General features: G+C 31.8%; 1 protein-coding gene across 5 annotated transcripts in view; it reads right to left on the bottom strand.

Annotated features, from left to right (window-relative positions):
• Window positions 1-25,601, bottom strand: part of LOC127725515 (uncharacterized) — a 128,911-nt gene that overhangs the window by 78,875 nt on the left and 24,435 nt on the right. Inside the window, exons 2-10 of one of the 5 annotated variants that reach the window (XM_052232551.1) lie at window positions 24,864-25,169; window positions 22,869-22,916; window positions 21,726-21,937; window positions 16,590-16,679; window positions 14,359-14,680; window positions 12,446-12,616; window positions 10,061-10,180; window positions 6,923-7,037; window positions 4,085-4,403 (exon numbers count right to left, since the gene is read on the bottom strand). The exons of 2 other annotated variants lie outside the window; for them this stretch is intronic. In XM_052232551.1, coding sequence (XP_052088511.1) covers window positions 4,151-4,403; window positions 6,923-7,037; window positions 10,061-10,180; window positions 12,446-12,616; window positions 14,359-14,680; window positions 16,590-16,679; window positions 21,726-21,937; window positions 22,869-22,916; window positions 24,864-25,161 — 1,629 coding nt within the window. In that variant the 5' untranslated portion in view covers window positions 25,162-25,169 and the 3' untranslated portion in view covers window positions 4,085-4,150. Of the gene's footprint in view, window positions 1-4,084; window positions 4,404-6,922; window positions 7,038-8,744; window positions 8,790-10,060; window positions 10,181-12,445; window positions 12,617-14,358; window positions 14,681-16,589; window positions 16,680-21,725; window positions 21,938-22,868; window positions 22,917-24,863; window positions 25,170-25,601 lie in introns of those variants that run through there. 2 more of the 5 variants (XM_052232552.1, XR_007993018.1) reach the window with 2 other exon arrangements.

The raw sequence follows: 25,601 nt of genomic DNA, 5'->3' as shown, positions 1-25,601 counted from the left end.
TAACATTTTTGTTCGCTTTGGAGATTCCGTATATCGTCAATTTATCGGAATTCCAATGGGGACTAACTGTGCACCACTTATTGCGGACCTGTTTTGTATTGTTATGTGTTACAATTTATGACTAAAATCAGCAAAGACCCATCGAAACAACATCTGATACAAACATTTAACAATACTTTTAGATATTTGGATGATATATTGGCTCTCAATAATGACGACTTCAGTATGTATACTAAAGAAATTTATCCTGTTGAACTTACTTTAAATAAAGCTAATACTAACAATGACCACTGTCCTTTCCTCGATCTTGATATCTATATCAATAACGGGAAGCTTAATACAAAAATTTATGATAAAAGAGATTATTTTTCATCGTTAATTATCCATTTTTAGATGGCGACGTTCCCTTGTTCTAAAACCAGTTGTTGGCATGACACGGGTTATGTTCTTCTCATACATTTTATGATGGTATAATACTAAACCCCTAACAGGAGGGATTGTGCCTGATATTCATATGATGAAGACATAATCTTTCAATCAGTTTAATTGAGGTCTGGAGCTGGCATGTCAGTAACTGCTAGTAGTCTGTTGTTTTTTATGAATTATGTCATTTTGTTTATTTTGTTTTTTTGTTTCCTTTTCTGACATCGGACTCGGACTTCTCTTAAACTGAGTTTTACTGTGCGTATTGTTTTGCGTTTGTTTTTCTATATTGGCTAGAGGTATAGGGGGAGGGTTGAGATCTCAAAAAACGTGTTTAACCCCGCCGCATTTTTGCGCCTGTCCAAAGTCAGGAGCCTCTGGCCTTTGTTAGTCTTGTATCATTTTTAATTTTAGTTTCTTGTGTATAATTTGGAGTTTAGTATGACGTCCATTATCACTGAACTAGTATACATATTTGTTTAGGGGCCAGCTGAAGGACGCCTCCGGGTGCGGGAGTTTCTCGCTGCATTGAAGACCCATTGGTGGCCTTCGGCTGTTGTCTGCTCTATGGTCGGGTTGTTGTCTCTTTGACACATTCCCATTTTCATTCTCAATTTTATATCAATGATATTTCATATAACACAAAGTCCTGAATACTGGGCCAGTAATCCCTCGGGGTAGTTATGTCCATCAGCAAATGCATTGATCCAGTAATAGAAACATAGAGGCCCATTTTGTAAGTAGTTATATAAAACTAGGTTTGCCTTGATATAAACTTCATAAAAATTCGATACAAAATGACGAATAAGGTGCTTACAATGTAATGTTAAATATGACTTGCTTTTTAAAGAGACATAACATAATAGATTAACGCTGATTTTCGAAATCACCAAAGACTTCGCTGATATAAATCTATGATATAAATTTCATATTCACTCCACAAGAAAGGTTTGTGAAAGAGTGCTTACAATGCAATTTTCTCTTAAATTAATATTTCCGAAGTGCATAACTCTATTTTAAAACTTGATTTTCGAACTAGTCCAAATCATTGCTGATATAAACCTTTATATACATCTCATACATAGCTGGCAAGAACTAATACTGTGCACTTGAGAGCACTGACGATGCAATTTAATATAGAATTTATATTTCTAAGATGAATAACTCCTATATAAATAATTGATCAGCGCCGAAGTTTGAATTCATTCGAGAAACTGCTGATATAAACCTTTGACATACATTTCATAAATATTTGTCAAGAATTGAATACTTGAGAGCGTTTTAAAACGGAATTTTATATAAAATTTACATTTCTCAGGGACATAATCTCTGTGAAAATAATTTATCAACGCTGATATCAAATTCCTCCGAGATATTGCTGAAATAAACCGTTGATAGAATTTATAATAAACTGTTAACACAGAGATATGTCCTGCCTATTTGTTATTTTGATAATGCAAATGTTGAAATTATAATAGCAATACTTTAACATGTAAGTTATGTAAATATTCAAAGTCAATGAACCATGACTGGAGGTACAGGGCTAAACAATCTCCATGGAAATGAGATGTGCCAATGCTAATACAACTGCATACCAAATACCATTGACTTTTCATAAGTCGTCCCCTTTAAACAAACCTGAACACAAACATTAACTTGTAAACTATGTAAAAGTTTCAAAGTCAATGAACCATAATGAGGGGGTGGGATTATATAATCTCCATGGAAATGAAACTTGCAAATGCCAATACATTTGCATACAAAATATCATTGACTTAACATTAGTGGTTCATCTTAAACGGACCTAATCACAAACTAATACATATGTAAACTAAGCAAAAGTTTCAAAGTCAATAGACAATGACTGAGGGGGCGGGACCAAATATTCCCCATGGAAATGAGATGTGCTAATGCTTATACAACTGCATACCAAATATCATTGACCTACCACTAGTGGTCCCCCTTAAACTGACCTAATCACAAACTAATACATGAAAACTATGCAAAAGTTTCAAGGTCAATAGACCATGACTGAGGGGGCGGGGCAAAATAATCTCCATGGTAATGAGATGTGCCAATGCTAATACAACTGCATAACAAATATCATTGACCTACCACAAGTGGTTCACCATAAACTGACCTAATCACAAACTAATACATGTAAACTAAGCAAAGATTAGAAGTCAATAGACCATGACTGAGGGGGCAGGGCGAAATAATCTCCATTGTAATGAGATGTGCCAATGCTAATAAAACTGCATAACAAATATCATTGTCTTACCACAAGTGGTTCACCATAAACTAGACCTAATCACAAACTAATACATTGTTGACGCCGCCGCCGCCGCCGCCGCCGCCGCCGTCGTCGGAAACAGCATATCTATTTCTCGCATTTTGACTCCGTCAAGGCGAGACAAAAATCCTAGAAATGTAGGCTTTCTAGCGCTTACTATGCAATTATCTATAAAATTCCTATTTCTAAGGCGGGTAATTATAACTCCTTTAAAAATAGTTGTTTGGCACTGATTTCTGAACTTGTTCGACACATTCCAGATTTTAACCTTTGATAAAAAAATCTGGTAAAAATTGTACATGTTAGAGCGCTTACAAAACCAGACGGACGTACGGGCGGACTGACGGTTGCATATACCAATAAAAGTAATACTCCACCATTTTTCGATTAAAGAAAAGTAACAGTAGTTTTTTCTACGACTGGGCAGTAGGTATGTTGCTGCTGAGAGATTGGAAGTTGACAATTAGAAAGTTGAAATCATAATACTTGATTTCTTCAGTTTTTGTTTGTAACTTGTAACACTGTGCATGTCTTTTTTGTATTGATTATCTATAAACTACTGCTGACTTACATACATTCTAGATCAAGATAAGGAGCAGACCTTCTACTTTCGGTTGTATCCTTAATCTCAGGTTCACTATGATATATATGAGATGCAAGCACTGAATCAAATGTGGATTATTGAGTTATAGATTGATTAATAGATGGCTGCTTTACTCCGCAACAGCGCAAAAGGCTACATCGCTAACAGTAAATCATCAATATATCTGAAAGTGAAATTAAAGAATCTTTGAAAATTCTAAATATTTTTCTGCTTGTTTTGTCTTTGGTTTACTGTCTAATTTATGCATATCCTAGATCCCATTTAATTCGTTATCAAAATCAGAATGAAGACCGCCTTCATTTATTTTGTATTCAAGCATTAGTCCACAAATGGTTTTAAGGGGCCTCGGTGGCCGAGGGTCTGAGTAGTTGAACTACTGTACCACAAGCCTGTCAACACTGAGGTTATGAATTCGAACCCCACAAATGGAAGGTGCACTTGACTCCAATCTTAATTGACTTGGATTGCTAGTTTTCCTACCGAAGGTCGGTTGTTCTCATTGGGCAATCCCGCTTCTTCCACCAATGAATAGCAAAATAATGTTGAAAGAGGAGTTAAACACCAATCAATCAATCAATCAATTAAATGGTTTTATATTCTTTGTATCGTATATCTTAATGCCTTTTTGTTATCGTTCCTTGTATTGATATTGACAACTATATGATTTTATTTTAAATGGTTGTCTGATTCAAGACATTAAATCTTTTACCTGCTATTTTGTGAAATGAACTCCAAAATAGTTAAGCATTAAGCATGCCCACAACTTAGAAACTACAGACTACTTTAATATATTAAAAAGCTACATTTTCAACATGCCTCTGCTGCAATGGTTACACAGAATAATAACAAAAGTGCATAGTAATATCCATTTTATCGCTCAGATCTACCTTCGGGTGTGCACCCTTTAAATACTGGAAACTACTTGAATACAAGTTAACATAATCATCTGTGTCCCATGTTATGTACTCTCTTTGTGAAGTCATACCGGAAACTCTTTGGCAATCCTTGGAGCCTTTGTTACGGAGTAAATAAAACGGTCGGTCTTTTGGAAGGAAAATTGCCTGGTTTACGTCACTGTCATTTCTGAAAGAAAAAATGCTTTACAAATCTAAGATATTGTGTATTGTCTTTAATAATAATGATAATATTCATAATAATAATAATAATGATATTAATAATAATAATCATAAAATAAATGTTATTGAAAATGAGGCTTTTTGTTGTACCAAGTAAATAAAAGACCGGAATAACTGAACCAATTTTTTTATATCTGTTGTAGCTAATTTGTAATCAAGCAATGGTCATTATGATTTCAGTATATTTTGTCTATGCAATTTCACAGGTTTAACAGGTTCCTACGGCCATTATCAAGATTGGTTGTTCGTAACAATTTCTCAAGTAAAGACAGGTAAAACTAGACATCATTGAGATGGGAGCTATCTCTTCGGGCCCCGCTGACCTTGAACTTTGACCTAGGAAATTTTAAAAACATTATGACACACCCTCTGGTGTTGGTTAATATACATGTCAAGTATAAAGTAAGAAATAATAACGGTTCTCTAGATATAGAGCGGACACAATTTTTTACGGATGGACAGACGGACAGACTGATCACTACACGGCGACCCGCCACAAGGCGGGGCCCTAATTATTATTCGTATGTACTACATATCAACTTTAATAATAATAATCCAGTGTTGTCAAAGTCCTATCATTCAGCATTACAAAATTAAAGACATAAACAATGAATTTCGATTCCAAAAAATTCAACTCACAAAAAATCCCATTTTCGTCGTGTTTCAACTAAGAAAAAAAAAGTATATATTTTTTCCAACAATACGAATAACTATAAAATCAAATTAACAGTATATATATTATATCGCTTCATATGAAATCTGAGCAATTGGAATCACAGTTCAAAAATAATCTTTATAAGTATCATAACGTTTTATTAAATTGCTGACCAATTTATAATAATTGTATCTGTACAAAGTATAACGCTCATATAAATTGGCTATGTAACTAGCACGCGCACTTGGAACAAATCGTGAAATGTGCATTCCATAATTTGAAGGAGCTAATATAAAACAACTAATAAGAAAAAAAAAATGAACAGTACCACATCTGATGTTTTATAAAAGGACGGAAAGGTAGTCCCGTTTAACAAAAAAAAAAACATACATTAACCGTGAGGAATCTTTATCTCCCAAAAAATGTGTTTTTGTTTGTGTTGGTAAAAAATTGTTCATGTTAGTAATGGTAATTTATAAATTTTGATTAACTAAGGAAAAGTTTTCTTTTAAATTTGAAATTTATCGTGGAAAATATTTATCGACAGGCGTATCGAATAATATCCATGAAAATACAATTTTCCTCAATCCACAAAAAATGGCATCCACAAAAAAATGAATCCACAGTATACCAATAAAATCAATGTTACGTTTTACCTCAAACATACGCATACAATTATGATAACAACTAGCAAGAAAAAAAAACTTATGACAATTTTTTTGCAGTTATTAGTTTATACTAACTTTCAATATAAAGATATGTATTGAAAGATCATTTTTGATAGAATTTCTGTTTCATACTCATTCATTTTTGTTATTTCGTAAGTTAAACAAAGGCATTACGTGGTGAAATACAAGCAACATATAGAACATAACACCTCCTTAGTATTTGCGTAACATTCAAGTCCTTAAAAAGTTTAGTCCTGACCTGCATAATACTGAAACATAAGCATTTTTATTGCTATATATACACCGTATGTGTGCGGTGTTCATTTAATGAAATAAGTGTTTTCTTATAAAATTTTCTTTCTTCCTTGGTATAATGCTCTGAAATTTTTTTGATTATTTGACTGATGGTTTTATGCACAAGTTTTATTGTGCGTTGTAAAAAATAATTTTGATTTTTTCAAATTATTATTACTTGCCATTGTCGCTGTAGACCTCTGATTGGTCAAATGAAATAATTGAATTTTTATTTGCGTTATTCAATTTCAAAATATACCAATCGATGAATTGTTTATTCCCTTGTAATACTACCTGCCAATAAGCCAGTAATGCATTTCTATGAATATGATAATACATTTAATTGCATATTATAGTAAATAGTTCATGGTATTGTTCTAAAACTAAGATATCATATTCCTCAGACAAAATTATCATCATACTGTTTCTCCTTATTGATGTTTCAATCATTTTTGTGTATTAAAAAGAATTGGCATAAAAGGTTCGAAAGGTATTTTCGATATATCTCAGTAGGAGACTTTCTATGACATTAATAAACAAGACGACCAGATATGCCACTTTTACAACTATAAAATGTTATTCGAGGAATTGTATATTCAATAATTTTAAAGTTCAAAATCTCATGCCTTCATACTTTATTGGAACTAAATTATATTAAGAGCAATGGCAATGACATCGGTCATCTGAAATGCTAGCCAAAACATGCATTATTTCTAGGAAGATGTTATATTCTTAGAATAACAATCAGAGAAAACAGGTACATAACTTTTGGCAGTTAAAACAAATAAAAAAAAATCATAATGGAAAAAAAAACCAACAACAACATAAACCTTGTGATAACTTTGTTACCTGCAACAGAAGTACATGACTACATCTGGAGAGAATATACCATCAGGATGGTAGGAACCGGTGTACGAGTTACGACTGGAGACTGAGTCCCAAACCACGGAACCTTCACTAAACCCTGGAAATGATTAATCTCATTAACGAACATCTAAATGAAAATTAAAAAAAATATTGTACAAACAAATCACAATCTGAATTGCATATAATATTCTACAGAATTTCGAAACATTTTTAGTGAAAGAAGTGGCGGATGATACAGAAGTGATCAATAAAATTCATGTGTCGGAGAAAACACAACAAAGAAAGATAGGGACTAAGCAACACGAACCTCACCAAAAAAGGGGGTTTCAAAATTGAAAATTGATCAAACTAAAGTACATTAAACTACATAATGCATATTTCTGAAAAGTCTGTTATTCGTTTATAATAACTGAAATTAAAACTATAGTGTGTGATAAGATTTTGTGAGGAAATTCGATATATGTTATACCATGGGTCACTAAAACTCACTCAATGATAATACCACTTAATTGATCAAAATGATTTTTTTTTCGAAAACATTTGAGAAATAATTTGGGTATGTTTCTGTGTATTTTGTGGTACTAAATTAATGCTTTTATATGGCAAAATTTATGTATAACGTCAATAACTTTGTTCACTTTTGAAGCTCAACTTTTTGTTGTTACTTTTAATACGCTCACGAGAGACAGAAAAACTTTGCCAATACAAACATATACATTTTTGAAATTATAGCAAAACTTTAGGGTGATTATTATTTTGTAGTAATAACAAGAAATTTCCGCCTACCCAATTTCCCTATAACACCTATTTTGATATAGAATGGTCATTGTTATTGAATCTTATATAATTCGATTAGATGAAGTAACTTGTTTGTGGATTACCAATTAAAGATATGATTTGTCTTAAAGTTTTCCTTCTTCCTTGTATACGTAGAGTTCCAGTCGAAAGCAAATGAACTCATTGAGTTTCAATATAAATATAACATAAACAATGTTATCATACTAAATAAGTCATATTAAACTTTGTTTGAAGTTTTTATCTTAATAATTACTCTTTGAAATATGAGAATAATATCTTCTATATGAAAACCTTCTTATCTGAGGATAATTTGTCAGGAATAGGACAATTGTTTTCCATTCGTTTGATGTGTTTGAGCTTTTGATTTTGCCATTTTATAAAGGACTTTCCGGTTTGAATTTCCCTTGGAGTTCGGTATTTTTGTTATTTTACTTTTCCCTTTACACGTGTACTGTAATTTAATTGACCATCAAACTGGTCACTGGACGAGTTGATATCATTCTTATCAATGAAACACAAGATATGAAAGGTTTAATTTGTTAGTTCTTACTTTTTGACAAACCTTTCGTAATACAGAGAATGTTTACAATATCAAGATAGAGTAATCTTTGGAAATTTGTCAAAACATACAGATCATGCTTTTTCATTCTATTAAAAAGAAATTAGTTTGAAGAGAAATATTGAAATATATTTTATGCACGTCTTCGCAAGGTACAAATTAAAGTTAGTGTATCCCAACAGAAAATAGCATTTTTCAGTCATATTAAGCTTTAAGCATTCTTATTTAGACCAACTGAAAGCAGTGAGTCAATGTTTTAATTTTTTTTCTATTTTTGTACATAAAATGTCCATTTGATCATTTTAAGGCCAGATTCGTCTCCCTCACAAATCTTGTCAGGAATTATAAAACGTTTTATTAAGTATTAAGTCATTTCGCCTTTGCTTTTTATTCTAAAAAACTATCTCTGGATCGCAATTCCTCAAGGCTCTGAACATTTCAACATACCTGATGGACATTCTCCTTGTTTGAATAGACAATAGTTACCATGTGGCCATTTGAGAAATAATTTGGGTATGTTTCTGTGTATTTTGTGGTACTAAATTAATGCTTTTATATGGCAAAATTTATGTATAACGTCAATAACTTTGTTGACTTTTGAAGCTCAATTTTTTGTTGTTGCTTTTAATACGCTCACGAGAGACAGAAAAACTATGCCAATACAAACATATACATTTTTGAAATTATAGCAAACCTTTAGGGTGATTATTATTTTGTAGTAATAACAAGAAATTTCCCCCCTACCCAATTTCCCTATAACACCTATTTTGATATAGAATGGTCATTGTTATTGAATCTTATATAATTCGATTAGATGAAGTAACTTGTTTGTGGATTACCAATTAAAGATATGATTTGTCTTAAAGTTTTCCATCTTCCTTGTATACTTAGAGTTCCAGTCGAAAGCAAATGAACTCATTGAGTTTCAATATAAATATAACATAAACAATGTTATCATACTAAATAAGTCATAATTAAACTTTGTTTGAAGTTTTTATCTTAATAATTACTCTTTTAAATATGAGAATAATATCTTATATATGAAAACCTTCTTATCTGAGAATAATTTGTCAGTTATATGACAATTGTTTTCCATTCGTTTGATGTGTTTGAGCTTTTGATTTTGCCATTTTATAAAGGACTTTCCGGTTTGAATTTCCCTTGGAGTTCGGTATTTTTGTTATTTTACTTTTCCCTTTACACGTGTACTGTAATCTAATTGACCATCAAACTGGTCACTGGAAGAGTTCATATCATATTCTTATCAATGAAACACAAGATATGAAAGGTTTAATTTGTTAGTTCTTACTTTTTGACAAACCTTTCGTAATACAGAGAATGTTTACAATATCAAGATAGAGTAATCTTTGGAAATTTGCCAAAACATACAGATCATACGTGTTCATTCTATTAAAAAGAAATTAGTTTGAAGAGAAATATTGAAATATATTTTATGCACCTCTACGCAAGGTACAAATTAAAGTTAGTGTATCCCAACAGACAATAGCATTTTTCAGTCATATTAAGCTTTAAGCATTCTTAATTAGACCAACTGAAAGCAGTGAGTCAATGTTTTAACTTTTTCCTATTTTGTGCATAAAATGTCCATTTGATCATTTTAAGGCCAGATTCGTCTCCCTCACAAATCTTGTCAGGAATTATAAAACGTTTTATTAAGTATTAAGTCATTTCGCCTTTGCTTTTTATTCTAAAAAACTATCTCTGGATCGCAATTCCTCAAGGCTCTGAACATTTCAACATACCTGATGGACATTCTCCTTGTTTGAATAGACAATAGTTACCATGTGGCCACTCTAGCTCATACCTTGTAGGTGTAACATCGTACCTACCACAGAATTTGAGCATCAAGATGCTTTCATCACCTGCAGGTAAAGCCATTTCAAGGTTTGATATCGATTAAGTTTTTATGCAGAGATTAGTGATGTGGTCATCTTGAGTAAAATGATTGATCCATAAAACACTAAGTTAAAAAGTAAATATAAAGGTAGGACTAAATGCCCCTGTATTTTTTATTTTCGTAGTATCAAATATAAAAGATGGCAAATCCTACTTGTATCAAACTCTCAACAATTTAACATAAAAAATTATTTCCATATCAGGTCAAAAAGTTATTGATAGCTGTATGTTGCTGATGAAGGCATTTCGACACAAAATTACCAATTTAAAAACAAATTAATCAAAGACGTCTTTCAACAGAATATATTTTCTAAAATTTTATCCGAATGTCAATATATAGCTTTACTAAGCACTTAATTTTGGTTTTGAATAAGGATGTCCATGTCATATTCTTTTTTATCAAAATACTCAAAATTAGTCCATTTGGATATAGAAATAAGTCATAGCATCCAAGTAAAAAATTCGGAGCTGCTACAATGTAAACTTGAGTAAAGATCGAAAGAGCTTATGAAACTGGCCCTGGTGTGAAATACATTCAAGGTAAATTGGTCCTTCCTTTGTATTTCTCTTCTTTGTCACAAATCAGACTACCAAGTTAATCCTGACAATGCCATGTTAAAATATAAACATTTTATTGGCAAGTAGGATAAAAGTAGTTTGGAAACCTACTTGTTCAAGCAGAACAGATCATTGTGGTATGACAAATTAATTGATTGATTGGTGTTTAATTTTCAGCACTATTGTATTATTTAGTGGCGGTCAGTTTTTATTGGTCGTGGAAGCCGGAGTGCCCGGAGAGAACCACAGACCTTCAGTAGGAAAACTGACAATCTTTGTCGACTACGATCCTAATTGATTGAGTAATTCGTCTTGAATTCTCATAAATTAAATTAGTTTGGAAATTGTTTTAAAAACAAAGATTACGTCATTTCAGTATAATCTGATTTGTTTGATATTTTCACTGTCCCGTGGAATGTAATATTTTCCAAGAACATGCAAAACTATTTTGTTTGATGCTTTTAATGTCTTTTAGAAATTTGTGTAATTTGGGTTGCTGTCTCATTGACATAAAATATGCTTCTCCGTTTATTCATATTTTGGATTTGAGGCAATTAGAGGCTGTTCAATTTAAAAACTCGCTCCATACTTTAAACAATTGAGATGTCATAACTGCTTAAATTATGAATATCTTACTTAATCTACCCAAGGTTCCATAATATCATAGGCATGCAAGATATGAAAGGTCTGCAACTGAAAAATCTTTAACCTAATAACATTAATATCTGATTTTGAAATTTAGATGAAATTGATTATGAATCTGTTAAGAAAGACGGGGCACATAAAAATCATATCGAAGGTGTTAACAGTCCAGTAATCAGCACGTCTGTGTTGACATGGATTATTATCGATATGGTCATAATTATAAGTTACTTATTTACAAAACTTGGATTATTTTTTTTCGAAATACTAAGGATATTCTACCGCAGGAATATGTTACCTTAGCTGCATTTGGCAAAACCTTTTGAAATTTTTGGTTCTAAATGCTATTCAACTTCGTTCTTAATTTGGATTTTTAAAGTTTGTTGATTCGAGCGTCACTGAGTGATGAGTTTTGTGTAGACGAAACTCCCGTCCGGTGTATATCATTTTGAGCATTGTATATACGATGAGTTTAATTATCGACATATAATGAAAAATTGTTTTGCAGAACAACCAATAACCAAAAATAGTACATTTATAATGCAACTTAAAAAACAGAAAAAGCAGATCATTTTATATTTAAAATGTCAAATATAAGTATTCAAGGAACTGAAAGACCCCCCTAAAAGAAAAAAAACAAAACAACATGCAAACCTGATTACAGCAGGTTTAATCATCTTAAGAAATTTGTTCTTAAGGAATGACTGGATTTTTCGGTCTATAAAGAAATAACATCAAAAATGTGGTGCACACTGAATAACCCGCGTATACGTAGCGGGTTATTTAATAGTGTGCACCAGATGTTTAGGTTATTTCGAATAGACAGAAAAAATATTAGTCATTTCTTATAATTTAATTCTCAATTCCATTTTCAAGGAGTAAATCATGAAAAAACGTTGATGACGTCATGGTCACATGACAAAATTATGTCTATGAGCTGATAGACAATAAACTTTCGGCCAAACAGAAGACGTGTTACATCCAAAATTAAATTACTAAAAAAATACATAACTTTAGATAAAAAATAATACCTGAAAAATGATTCAGATCAGAAAATTCGTTTTTTGAGTTACTTTTTTCAGTCGCCCATGCCACATATCCCTTTCTGTTGACTCCTCTAGGACAGATGAGGGAATTGTCTTCGTTAACCTCTACTAATGCATACGTTCCTCTCGGCCATTCTGAGTTTACTGCTAAATTACCTGAATAAAAGATGCTATGCGTTAGCTTAGAATAAGCTAATGGAATCTACAAACTATTCATTGACTAACATAATGCAAAGAATTCAATTCAAAAAGCATAATAGGCCATCGTTGTGTCGTTTTCGTTATTTGCAAATAATAAAGTGTTACGAGTTATCATTTTTAGTTATTGCTGGGTCTATTAATTGAGAACTAACATAAATCAAAATGCATACATACATACAACAACATACTCATCCTCGACAAAAACAAAACCATCAAAATATAAAACAAAATAAAAAAAACATCAAGTATATTATGACAAAAAGTCTGTCATTATTGTGTAATGTTAATAAATGTTAATTAAAGTAATAGTTTTTTAAGTTACAAAATGATCGATTCTATGTTCTTTAAGAATCCGGAATTATAATTACTAGCATTGATTTTGTTTTAATCAGTCAAAACATTACTAGATATATATCGCCATACAGTTTATACACATATGAACCTATATCATGTCGGTACTAATATTTTGGCATTGCAAAAGATCATGATTTTGGTAGACTGTTTATGATATCTCTATCATAAATCTGTTATAGTTTACTGATTCTACGTTAAACTCGGCCACATTTTTTGTGTGCCTGTCCTAAGTCATGAACTTTTAGTTCATTGGTTTCGTTTATTACTGTTTAAGCATTCATCAGGCAACCGATTTTTCTATATAATTATTTCACATTGTGCACTGGGCCTTTTAAAGCGTATTATATGGTAAAATCACCTATGATAGGTTTTGCTCATCAATATTGCACCCGTACAAACTGAGTGGCCCCAATCGACTAGTTTTTGGGGCGTTTGTCTATAGTTTCTTTTTTGATTTGTTTGTCTTTTTGTTTTTAGTCATGGCGTTGTGTCAGCTTCTCATCGACTTCTGAGTTTTGAATGTCCCTTTGATATCTTCCGTCTCATTTTCAAGTTGTCTCCATTGACAGTTCTATGTGTCTTCAATAAATATGTCTTTCAATCAATCAAATAATACAACAGCCATTGTCAGTAAGACGAGCCAAGCTGTCTCTGTAGATGGTTCCAATTGTATTCAGGCCAAGTTGACTTGTACTCGGGCGTGTCTAGTTTTCAAAATATTACGGAATATGATTTGAAATTGCATGTTTTCCTGCAGTATGGAAATAAACAATAATGGTCTTTTCATTCAGTGTATGTTTACTTGTTTTTGTTTAAATGTCTTTTTGATCGCATTAAGCCATTTCAATTGATATTTTATAGTGTGTCTTTTTATGTTGTAATGTTACACTACTGTCTCATGTTAAGGTGAATTTTGGCGCCTGTTAAACCTTTAAACCCACTGCATTTATATGCACCTGTCCTAAGTCAGAAGCCTGTTGTTCAGTGGTTGTCGTTTGTTGGTGTGGTTCATAAGTGTTTCTCGTTTCTAGTTTTTTATATAGATTAGACCGTTGGTTTTCCTGTTTGAATTGTTTTACCCTATCATTTTAGGGCCCTTTATAGCTTGCTGTTCGGTGTGAGCTAAGGCTTCGTGTTGAAGGCCGTACTTTGACCTATAATTGTTAACTTTTTATACATTGTGACTTGGATGGAGAGTTGTCTCATTGGCACTCATACCACATCTTGTTATTCATTTTGTTTCGGTAAATATGTTGTTTAATTGGTCTTTTCTTAAATGAGCTTACGGCCAAACTGTCAAATCAAACCGTTTACAGATTTTACATCATCTTAACATATCTTACTTTTTAACGGAGATATCATGCCGTACAGCAGATCGTTTTGCGCTTGAATTATAAGTGGTCTTTTTGACAATACATCATCGATGCTGGTATTATCACTGCAGATATTCCTTAGGATCAAGTTATTCATGTTGCTCCAAAATTTCTTCTGAAATATAGTATCGATACTCATCATCCGTAATCCTATAGGTTCTGGTTTGTCCTTTGAGCCAACAATAAGTGTGTCAGTTTCATTACCAAGACTGCTTTTATAATAGGGACTGCTGGCAAAAACGTCAAATTTAACCACCCTTGTATAGTCTTTTTCAATGATTGATTCTGGAACCTACAAAAATCATGAAATGTATTTCATTAGTTTTGTTTTGTTGTGTTTATTAGATAACTGAATGCGAAATAAACAGTCAAGCATTGTCTTGAGATAACATGACTAAAACACAAGGAATTTCTCATTGTTTTTAGATTGAAAAATGTTGTAAATTAAGGTGATTGTCAAACAATAAAAAAAAAAAGAAACACTTTATAAATGTTATGTGTCCGAAGCGCTTTTCTGGATTTACCTTCATCAGGAACGCCCAATGCCGAATAGTTGAAAGCCAAGGATGTATTTGAACCGAAATAGTTGAAGAGCTATATTTCATAAAAGTACCTAAAATTCATCTAAGGTAAACTTTGCCCGAGGGAGTTGACCCTTAGTTTAGTTATTAGTACTTAATTTAAGAAAGGTTCGTTATAAATCTGAAGTACTGACAACTGAGCTGAGGATACTCTTGCGAACTGATAGTCCAAAGCATCGGTCGACCCAGTGCTGTACAAATGAAAACAACACTTTGAAAATCTCGTAAATCGATTAGAACAAGCTAAGAAACAAAAACCAAGGAATGGCAAAATTAGATAAAAATAATAACAAAATTTCAAATAACAAAGCTGGAAAAAAATTTAAAATGAAAAATTTCTTTCAAATTTGAAAAGCTTAAATATATTTATTTTCTAAATTGCAGCTTGATTTCAATCACAATTTTCTACAAGACATGCAAATAGTTTTCCCCTTTTTGTATTCTAGAATTTAGACTTCTTTTTCACTGATAAGACTAAGTTATATAATAACATAAGGTACTATCAATTTCATTGCACCAGATTTTCATTTCCATAAATGCTTCTTCAGTGATGCTCGTGACGAAAATATCTGAAAATCCACAACTTATTCAAAAAAAAAAAAAAAAAAAAAAAAAAAAAAAGGGGGCTACTAAAACCAAAGAGACAAAAAAGTATAGCCAAAGCCGAACAAGAAATCACAGAGCTTTACATGCGGGAGATATATTTCCTAATTCAAAATAATGTCTAATAGTTCCTTTTTGAATACTAGTATAAATTGTATCGTTGTTGTGAAATCATTCATTATCTATTTGCTTATTTAGTTTCTAAGCACGACTTAAATATTTCCTTACTTTGCTTTACTATATATATATATATATATATATATATATATATATATATATATATATATATATATATATTGCATTTCTCTGTACACAAATACTTAGTGCACTCATTAAATAGTGCTTTTGCGATGTTTAAAAAAATCTATTTGGTAACAAAAATAGGTAAAACATAAGGTATACAACATTTTCGTTCTATGCTTTAAATAATCCAGTGTTCACTGCTAGCTTCAAGTATCAATAGAAAATAGAGAATACTGACGAACTATATCAAAGAAGAAAATCTAAGCCCACAGAACCATACACGAATTAGATAAATCAAAATGACTGGTGTTCGAAAAAACAACCCCATATATATAGATTTAAAGTAAACATACAAATGACAGCAATGTCATCAAGTGTTTCTTTCAAATGCGGACGTGATGTAAAAGGTTAAGCGCTATCTGATTAGCTTGCGGCATCCGTTTTATCAATTAAAAGGTAAAGCCAGTTTCGAAGTGTATGTGTTTTATTTGTATTTGGTGGCGATTAACTATGTTTTGTATACATTTGGTACAGAAAATGGTGGTCAGTTTTATTCAGACGGAAACATTGATAACAAAAGTAAATCAGGAAGTATATAACTCTAATATTGTTCATTTTTTGATAGACTGAATATACGTTTTTCGAACTTTAATGATTAATTCTGATTTCTGTTACTGCAATCTGATTAAGCTTTTCATTTTTTTGGTGAGTATCTATTTTGTATAAACAATGACCTTGTTAATAAAAAGAAATTAAAGAAAAAAATGTACACACATTGTCCAGTAGGTATACAAATAAATCAACGTCCTTGACCTGTGATCGTTTGATGATTTTGATTCCCATTTCTGCTTCCACTATCACATGCTGTAAAACACAATAAGAGATTTTACTCTTAAACAATACAATAATACAATATGCTTTATTTAAAAACACTCCGTCACATTGACATGTGAAACAAGAGGTAAATATATACAAAATACAATCACATACAATCATAGAAATAAATAGACCAACTTAGAAATGAAATATATTAATAATTACTTTACTTTATAATATTTTCGCTAACTTTGAAACGAATAAAGATACATTCTTAAGTACATTAATATTAACCATTGATAGTAGTCCTTTCATTTTTGCTGCACTGGGATATTTAACATAGTATTCTGGAATGTGCTGATTTCTGATACTTTTTACTAATACAGAATTGCATTCAAATAAATAATGGTATTCATTACCAATAGCATTTAAACACAAATTACATGTCCTCTCGTCTTTTGGAATATTGTACCATCTACCCAGCTCTACTGGAATTTTTACATTACAGCATCTTAATTTTGAAATATATTCACGTTCGATTGGTGATAATTGTACAAGATAGTTTTCTAAGCCAAACATTGTTTTAAAAAGACCATAAAATTCTCCTCTGGATGAGTTGTCAATTTGACTATGCCAATTTTGAATGAATGCATCTTTAAGTTTTTCTTTCAGAACGATTTTTAGTTGATTTACATCTAATGGTAATTGCTGAATCCAAACATAGCTAAGTCCGGAATTGTCTAAAATTGATTTAGTATAGTCAATCCATTTGAACATGTGATCGTCTTTTAAGTTGAACATAATTTGATAAAGTATACTGCTTAGTTTATTTTCATTGGCGAGAAGTTTGTTCCAAAAACACACCATTCTACATTTTATTACGGTATCTATTGTTGTACGACCAAGTTCTCCGTATGTAATAAAATTTGGTGTCGAGGATCTAATTTTCAACACATTCCGGCAAAACTGTAGTTGGATTTTTTCCAGCATGTAATTGTTTCCGAATCCCCATATTTCACACCCATATGTCAGAATTGGAAGTATAAGTGCATCAAACAGTTGTAATTGTAAGTCGACAGGTATTGAGAGGTTACGTATCTTTGTATAAAGACTAAAAAGTGCTTTCTGTGCTTGTTCGCTAAGACGTTTCTTCGCTGTTTCAAATGAACCATTGTAGTTAAAAGTTAGTCCTGAATATGGATAAAAATCTTGAATTCAAATAGACTGGTTAAATATTTGAAACTTTGGTAATGTTCGTGATTTCCGTTTGCAGAACACAACAACCTTTGTCTTCGATAAATTAACGTTTAACTTCCATCGGACACAGTATCTTTCAAAAACATTTAAGGCTTGTTGCATTGATTCGGCCGTTTCAGATATAATTATAGTGTCGTCGGCGTACAAAAGAACGAAAAGTTTTATATAGACATGCAAATAATTGCGGCAAGTATTTTCCATAACTTGCAAGTTCTGAACATCATTTTCAGCAAAGAAAGACTCAAGATCGTTTAGATAAACAGCAAATAAAAAGGGGGATACATTTTCTCCCTGTCTCACTCCAATGTTACAGTTAAAAACGGCTGACACTTCGTTACCATTCCTAACGCACGATTTAACATTACTATACATGCTATATATTACCTTAAAAATTTTCCCGGAAATATTCGCCTTTTGTTATTTTATCCATAAAGATGTATGACAGATTGTGTCAAAGGCTCTCGAAAAATCAACGAAAGTGCAAAAGAGTTTTTTTTTTCCTAGAGCTTGATAAATTGATATTAATGAATGTAATACAAATATGTTATCCAATGTACTATAACCTTTTCTGAATCCTGTTTGAGCCTCGGAAATCAGATTGATCTCAATTGAAAGTTCCCCAAGTCTTTCATTTAAGATCGATGTGAAAGTTTTCCCTAGACATGACACTAAAGGTATTGGTCTGTACGAGCTAGGATCATATATATTGCCTTTATTCTTGAAGATAGGTTGAATAATTCCCATTGTCCATGAATCTGGGACCTTCCCAGTATTCAAAACAATGTTGAATAACTTGTGATAGATGGGCAACATTTCCTTAACCGTATGTTTAATATGTTCATTCACAATACCATCATATCCGGAAGCTTTATTGTTTTTAAGTTTTTTGACGACATTCAAAATTTCTTCTTCTGTGATTGGAGAATTTAAAATTCTGTTAATGTTCTCTGGTGGTACCTTTGTTAAATCTATGTCTGAGTTGTCTTCAATCACTTCATCTTGGCTTAGACGTTTAAAATGTTCATATAAATCTTCAATTTTAACAGCATCAGGTTATTTGATTTGTTGGTATCTATACTATTTAGTTTTTTCCAAAGCCGTTTTGGGTCAGATTTAGCCACTTTTCTAAGATCTTTCGCGGTATTCATTTGGAAGTCATTATAACTTCGATTTAGTTCTTTTTTTATAAGATTTGCTTGCTTCTTTCACAGCGTTATTATTTTCTTCACTCTTTATGTTCCCGTATCTTTGTCTAGCCTGATGAAATAAATTTCTTTTGCCTTTGCATCCTCTTTTATACCAAGGTTTTTCATTGTGCTTTGCATATTTCTGGTTTTTACATTTTGTTCCAAACACTGAGATTGAAGAGCTGTTAAATATGTCACAGATTTTATTCATTGCCGTGTCAATATCGGTTTGTTGTACAATATCATTTCGATCGGTTATTTTATCAAGAATATTTTCTATGTCCCGTATTTCTTCAGACTTTTTTTCTTTAACAAATTTGTCAAATTTATCTTGTTTATTATTGTTCCATTTAATGACTTGCTTCTCAACGGTTTTCACATTGTTGATATTAGTATATGGTTTTGATTCCAGAGTAAACTTTAGGTTACAGTGGACATCTGATAGGATAGGATTAAAATCTTCTACTTCGAAATTCTTCGTCATTTGAAAAAAACAGGCATACAAAATGGCACAAGTTCAACTTAAGTGTGATTAGCAATGTATGAGAATGAACGTGAATAAATGATTCTTCAATGCTTATAGATAACATAAAACTCTACTAGGCTATACTTTTCTATCCGGACGCGCGGATCGTTTGCAAAAGTGACGCTTCAAACAAAATGTTAAAAGACAAATACATTAAAGTTGAAGAGCATAAAGGGTAAAAAATTCCGAAAAACTTAACATAAAATTGGTGTATCCAAAGCGCTCTGTTAGATTTTACTTCATCAGGAATTCTCAAAGCAAAATATTAAAAAGCCAAGGATGTATACATAATTGAAGAGTTATATGACCAATAGGAACATGAAAGGAATATCTTAAACTATCTAAGGTAAACTTTGCCTGACCTATTGGAAATGTTAGTTTCTTAATACATTTGTTACTCAATTCATTATCGGAAAACTTAAGAAACTATTATGATAATTCATTAGATGGCAACATTAATTAAGATTGCAATAGGATGTCGTTTTCTAACATCTTAAAAAATAAGAGTCATTTGATCATCGAAATGTTATCAAATAAAGGCTAAATATACCAGAATGACGTATACAAGGGGATACAGTAGTTTAACGATGTTTAATCTCATTGATCCATACAAATCAATGTAAAAAAAACATATACCGATGGATTGAATACCATGAAAAGATTTATTGTCTTAAAGTATGTAAAGTGCCGTTGCTGTCCTTAAAATAAAATTTTCAAAGCACCTTTTTTGCTTTGAAAAATGTTTTCATCGATGTGTTTTTCGTCAATTTTTCGTCACAAAAATTAACAGCGAAAAAAATGTTTTTGAGGCCAACATAATTGTCACTATGCTGTAGATTAATATGTTAATGTTTAATGTTGATAAAATGTAAAGGAATGTATAGAGAAAGTTACATGAACAGATATAGCAGGGTTATGGTGTCAATACAAGAATATGACTAGATTTATATATCATTTATCAGCAATGATACTTAAGCATCATATCTACTTTCTTCAGACAGCCTTTAGTAAACTTTGAAACGGAATGAACACTGTTTTCTGAAATTATGAAAGTCATTGTACTAGTCTGAGTATTTAATTTATATAGGTTAAACAACTCGAATTTTGAAGTTGTTAATAGGGGTTAAGCTGTCATTATAGAAGATTTTGTAAGGTTATATAGTATATATACTCTAGATCTGTCCATTACCTTAAATGATTGACTAGTTCAATTATTTTGTTTGTCCTTGTAGTCGAAATTCGTGATTATATTTTAACGATAATTGTGTTAGTTTGCCAATTTAGTGTGATTACTATTAATTTTAGTTTCCGGTACAATCGTGGCCACTCTGGCTATACATTAAGCATACATATGTTACTGGTTGTATTGGAAAGATATCTATAAATAACTATAGATAATCAAAACCAAACCAGCTGACATGCATTTATGTAGGAAGAACTACTTATCATTTTAGTGCATTCTATTTTTCACTTTGATGTTTAATCTGCTTGAGGTGTACAATGATATTGGAGATGTTTTTAAAGCAAACATTCCCATCATAAACAGTTCAACATACAGACCATTGATACTCACCATATTGTCGTCGGCGAAAAGTGTTCAAATGTTTGCTGCTAAGCTTCAAATCAACAACAAGGTATGGGTTGAACAATTTTTCTCTTTAGGGAAGTTATGTGTGAACTGGGCCGAGTAACTCTCAAACTAAAGAAATTCCAAATTATGTTAGGTTTGTGGGTCAGCGGCCGACTTTACACATCGATAACCTCTAGAAAAATCAGTTAGATCCTTTAAATTTTCAACGCAAACATTTTTTCTTCCAATTTCAACTCTTTTTTAACCCGAGGTTTTTTTTTATAAAATTGTAATGAGCATGCCTTTACAGCAGTGACATCGACACAGTATTATAAAGATAACGAATTTAGTTTCGGCAACATTTGGGAGCAATGAATATTAGCTATAGAAAAATATAATGAACATATCAAGTATTGCCTTTTAACTGTTTTAAATGTATGAATGCTGCAGTATTTAATGATGTGCACATGAAAACTTACCAGCTGATATAAAAAATTGAGACAAGGTAACGATAAAAATAAATTATGCTGGCGACTTAAATTATTGATACATACCGTTCCCCATGTTTTTAAGAAATCAAGGTATTCATTCTTTTTGTAAGTAGGACTAAGGTCGCACACAGCGGCTGCAAAAGAGTCTCCTACAGTAAAATGTTTACAGTCAACAACATCCATAGCATAGCGTTCGTTACCGTAGCTGCAAGCCTCCGTTTTTTCCTGTACAACATTATATTCAGCGAATGTGTGCTGAGAAAGGTAACGGTAGTCTGGTAAAAAAGGAGAAAGGGGAAAATCAGAACACTAATGTTAACATTGTTAAATTTACTGATGTAAAATAATGCGACAAGCTGCGTAGTTGTTATATAATCCAATATGACATGTTATGCCACTTTTATTTTGATAATGTCTGTCGTCAATTTAACAATAAACGGTCAGAGTCTTTGGCAACAACGTTGCACAATAAATATCGACGTATCGCTCGAATATCAAATAATTTAGTTTTAAATTTAACTATCATGCATTATAATTTCAGTACTGGTAGGAAGAGTGTTCATTGCTATTTAAGGACTTAATATGCTCGCAAATATTCGTTTCACTGGCTGCGCTCTGCGGTGTTTGTAAAAAGCATTTCTTAATTGACAATCGCAATTATATTTGGAGTCTGTTATGTTTTTACGTTATAGCGAATTGGTACCGTTAATGCCATCAATACAATTTCAAGGAAACGCGGTTTTATTGACTACTTTTCACCGTCAAATTGATTGTTTTCCTTGATGCTTATGCACCCGTATCATTGACAAAAGTTCGCGAAATTTTACTGTTTTTCAGGATTTGGTTAAGCTGTCTAAATTTGTTATCTACTTTGTATGCATGAATTTTCAGAATATTTAATTTCGTTAAACTTGTAAATATGATTTATAAAATGTTGTAGAATTATTGTACGAGATATTCGTTCACTTGCTTTCGTAGCACATCAGATTTCGTAATCATCATATAATTGCATCTGTTTCAGGTCCTAGATGATCATTTTAACTACTTTTAATTATTTGAAAAGTGTCACTGTTCGAGGTTGTTCCTTCTAAGAGCACTTTGGGAACATTTTGATGCGTTCACATCGTCGCTTTGTATTCTGTTTTTACAAAGTGTACCGACGTGGTCCACGTTAGACAATATCGTCAAATGTAAACTTAAACTTACGTGTGCTTCCAACGAAGGCGAATTTTTTAAGAGCAAAATTGCCAGTTCCTGTTAAAAAAAACATCGATAAAGATGAAATGAAATAACTTTGCAATGTTCTTTTCTGTATATTGTGAAAATTAACAATAAAGACAAAAGCAACAGTACCCACATTAATCATGCAAAAATGACAATTATTCACATTTGGTAAGTTTAAGATCGTGTGAAGTTACCGTCAGCAAGCTAACATGACATATTAGAAGAGTTCCTGGATACGACTGTATTCAGCTCATGGAAAGCCGATACATTTGTAGTTATCATGACAAGCTAATGACGTTACACTAAAATGATTGAGATTAATATCCACATCAGGCGGAGCTTATGTGACACAACCAATTCAAAATCCCTATATATTTAACTTTTTTTTTATTTTCAAAGATATCTAAATATTTTACCATATGGCAAAATCAAAGGTACTTTATTTAAATCATTTGCACCACGTGACTTTGTCCCTTTTGATCAAATTACTTCCCTTAGCTTAAGATTGAAAATATAATTTATTATAGATTTGCGGATAATCCAGTCCTTTTCCGTCATGTATCTAAAACTAATGTATCTTTAAAAACTTCCTTTGGCGGATATTTACAAAAATGCTGTGTAATTCTAAGGGAAAATGCTTAAAATTTGACTTTTTACGAAATGGGAAGGTTGAAATCATCATGTTTTTAAAAGAATTTGGCCGAAAACTTAAGAAAGCAGGTAAGTTAAAAGTTATTTAACTTTAAAATTCAACCTACAAGGTGTTTCCCTATATGCGAACAAATCATGAACAATATCTTCTTGCATGTGTATTTCTGTTTTGAATCTTGCTATTTTACGATTTTACGTCATTTTATTTGATCTTATATAGCAATTACACAATGGTTACGCTTCCGATTTTTAAACTAAAAAGGCCGAAAGATTTCAGAGTGGACAATGTCCATTTGTACACGGACAGAAGCCTAAAAACATGTACAATTCACCTATATGCGAACAAATTGTTCATTCGACATAGGTATTTGCATATTGGCATTTTTATTAAAAGGGCTTATATAATCCTATTGTAATGGCTGCCGTCATGATAAGGCAAAATGGCCGCTATGCAAATTAACAAATTACCCCAAATTTTGCCATATGCTTCAAGTTATACTCCATGTTTAAACCATGTAAATACTAATTTGTACCGGCATAACTTTCTACATGCCAATTTTCAACCAATGATCAAAGTCTTGTAGTGACACATGATGTTTCGGAAGTTCCCTTCTACAAACAAAAGCACCCCTGTAGTCTGAAAATCTTAATTTCAATACTATCATAAAACTGTAGTGCAACTTCATACACGGGCTAATTTGGGCTCCAAATGATCAAAATATATTTCTCATTTAAAAAAAGTTTCATTTATGTAAATTCATTAGCTATTTCGAGAAAACAACAACAAAAGCATTATTCTTCTCAGAGTAAGGCTGTTTCAACTAGTTTTCTAAATGTTAGTTATTGAAAAGTAAAATAACAAAAATACCGAAATCCAAGGAAAATTTAAACGGAAAGTCGCGTAACAAATGGCAAAATCAAAAGCTCAAACACATCAAACTAATGGAAAACAACTGTCATATTCCTGACTTGGTACAGGCATTTCCATATATAGAAAATGGTGGATTAAACCTGGTTTTATAGCTAGCTAAACCTTTCACGTGTATGACAGTCGCATAAAATTCTCGTATATTGACAACAATGTGAATCGGGGGTGACCCCTGATCGTACATGAAGTTTTCCATTCCATGTTACCAGTATTGTGAACATACAAACTTCAACCATCATAAATAATCTAAAACAAACGCTTCTACTTAAATTAATATAACAAGTCGGGCTCGTATGAAAAATGTTGTGTAATGATATATCAATAAAAGATATTTCTATGTAAGTACAATGTTGATCTAACATAAATCTACTATATATGTTATACATGTAGTTTCTTACCAGAAGTCTCAGTAGAATGTTGTAATTTAGTCTGGTATGACTTCCTGTCATGATACCATTCTACTGACTCTGACATTTTGCAACTGTCTGCGAGGTCGGAAATGACAGCCTGGGAATCGAGCTCTCCTTCCGTTTCCAGTATCTTCTTGTCAAGTATACCTGGATCAGAACCACCTAACAACGGATTAACTCCATCCGGATTTCCAAATACTATATCGTAGCCCCTACCGATAACTTCTCCATTTCCGCTTGCAAAGTTGCTTAGCAAAGCAATTACAACTACCAGTGTTTTATACATTCTATAATCTTTTAAATTGAAAACGATAATTATGATACACAATTGCTACGTGTATTGTTTAATCATACTTAATCGATTATGTAACAAATAGTACGTTTTGAATTTGAGCGCTACTGAAGAGGGTTATGTGTTTTTTATTAGTATATGAATGCATGGTTGATAATTATTATTTCGTCTGTTCAATAAAATGACAAATTTATGTTACCCTTAATGGTTCTATATTTTAAATTCGTTAATTCTGCAATGTTTACAATGAGAAAAAGAGAACGTTAAAAACAGAAACAAATAAAGACAGAAATCCTTTATTTGCATAAATTAAAAAAGCAATCAAAACAAAAGTTCGATTTCACAGTTGTAGCAGGCAATAAAAGAAACAATCTTAGGCCATACGGTTGCCTTAAATTGCTTACATCCACTTCATTTGAACTTTGGTTGATAGT

The sequence above is a fragment of the Mytilus californianus genome, unplaced genomic scaffold (assembly GCF_021869535.1).
Source record: "Mytilus californianus isolate M0D057914Y unplaced genomic scaffold, xbMytCali1.0.p SCAF_15, whole genome shotgun sequence".
NCBI classification, from domain to species: domain Eukaryota; kingdom Metazoa; phylum Mollusca; class Bivalvia; order Mytilida; family Mytilidae; genus Mytilus; species Mytilus californianus.
The sequence above is the reverse complement of the archived record's forward strand: the minus strand, read 5'-3'. Positions and strand labels throughout refer to the sequence as shown.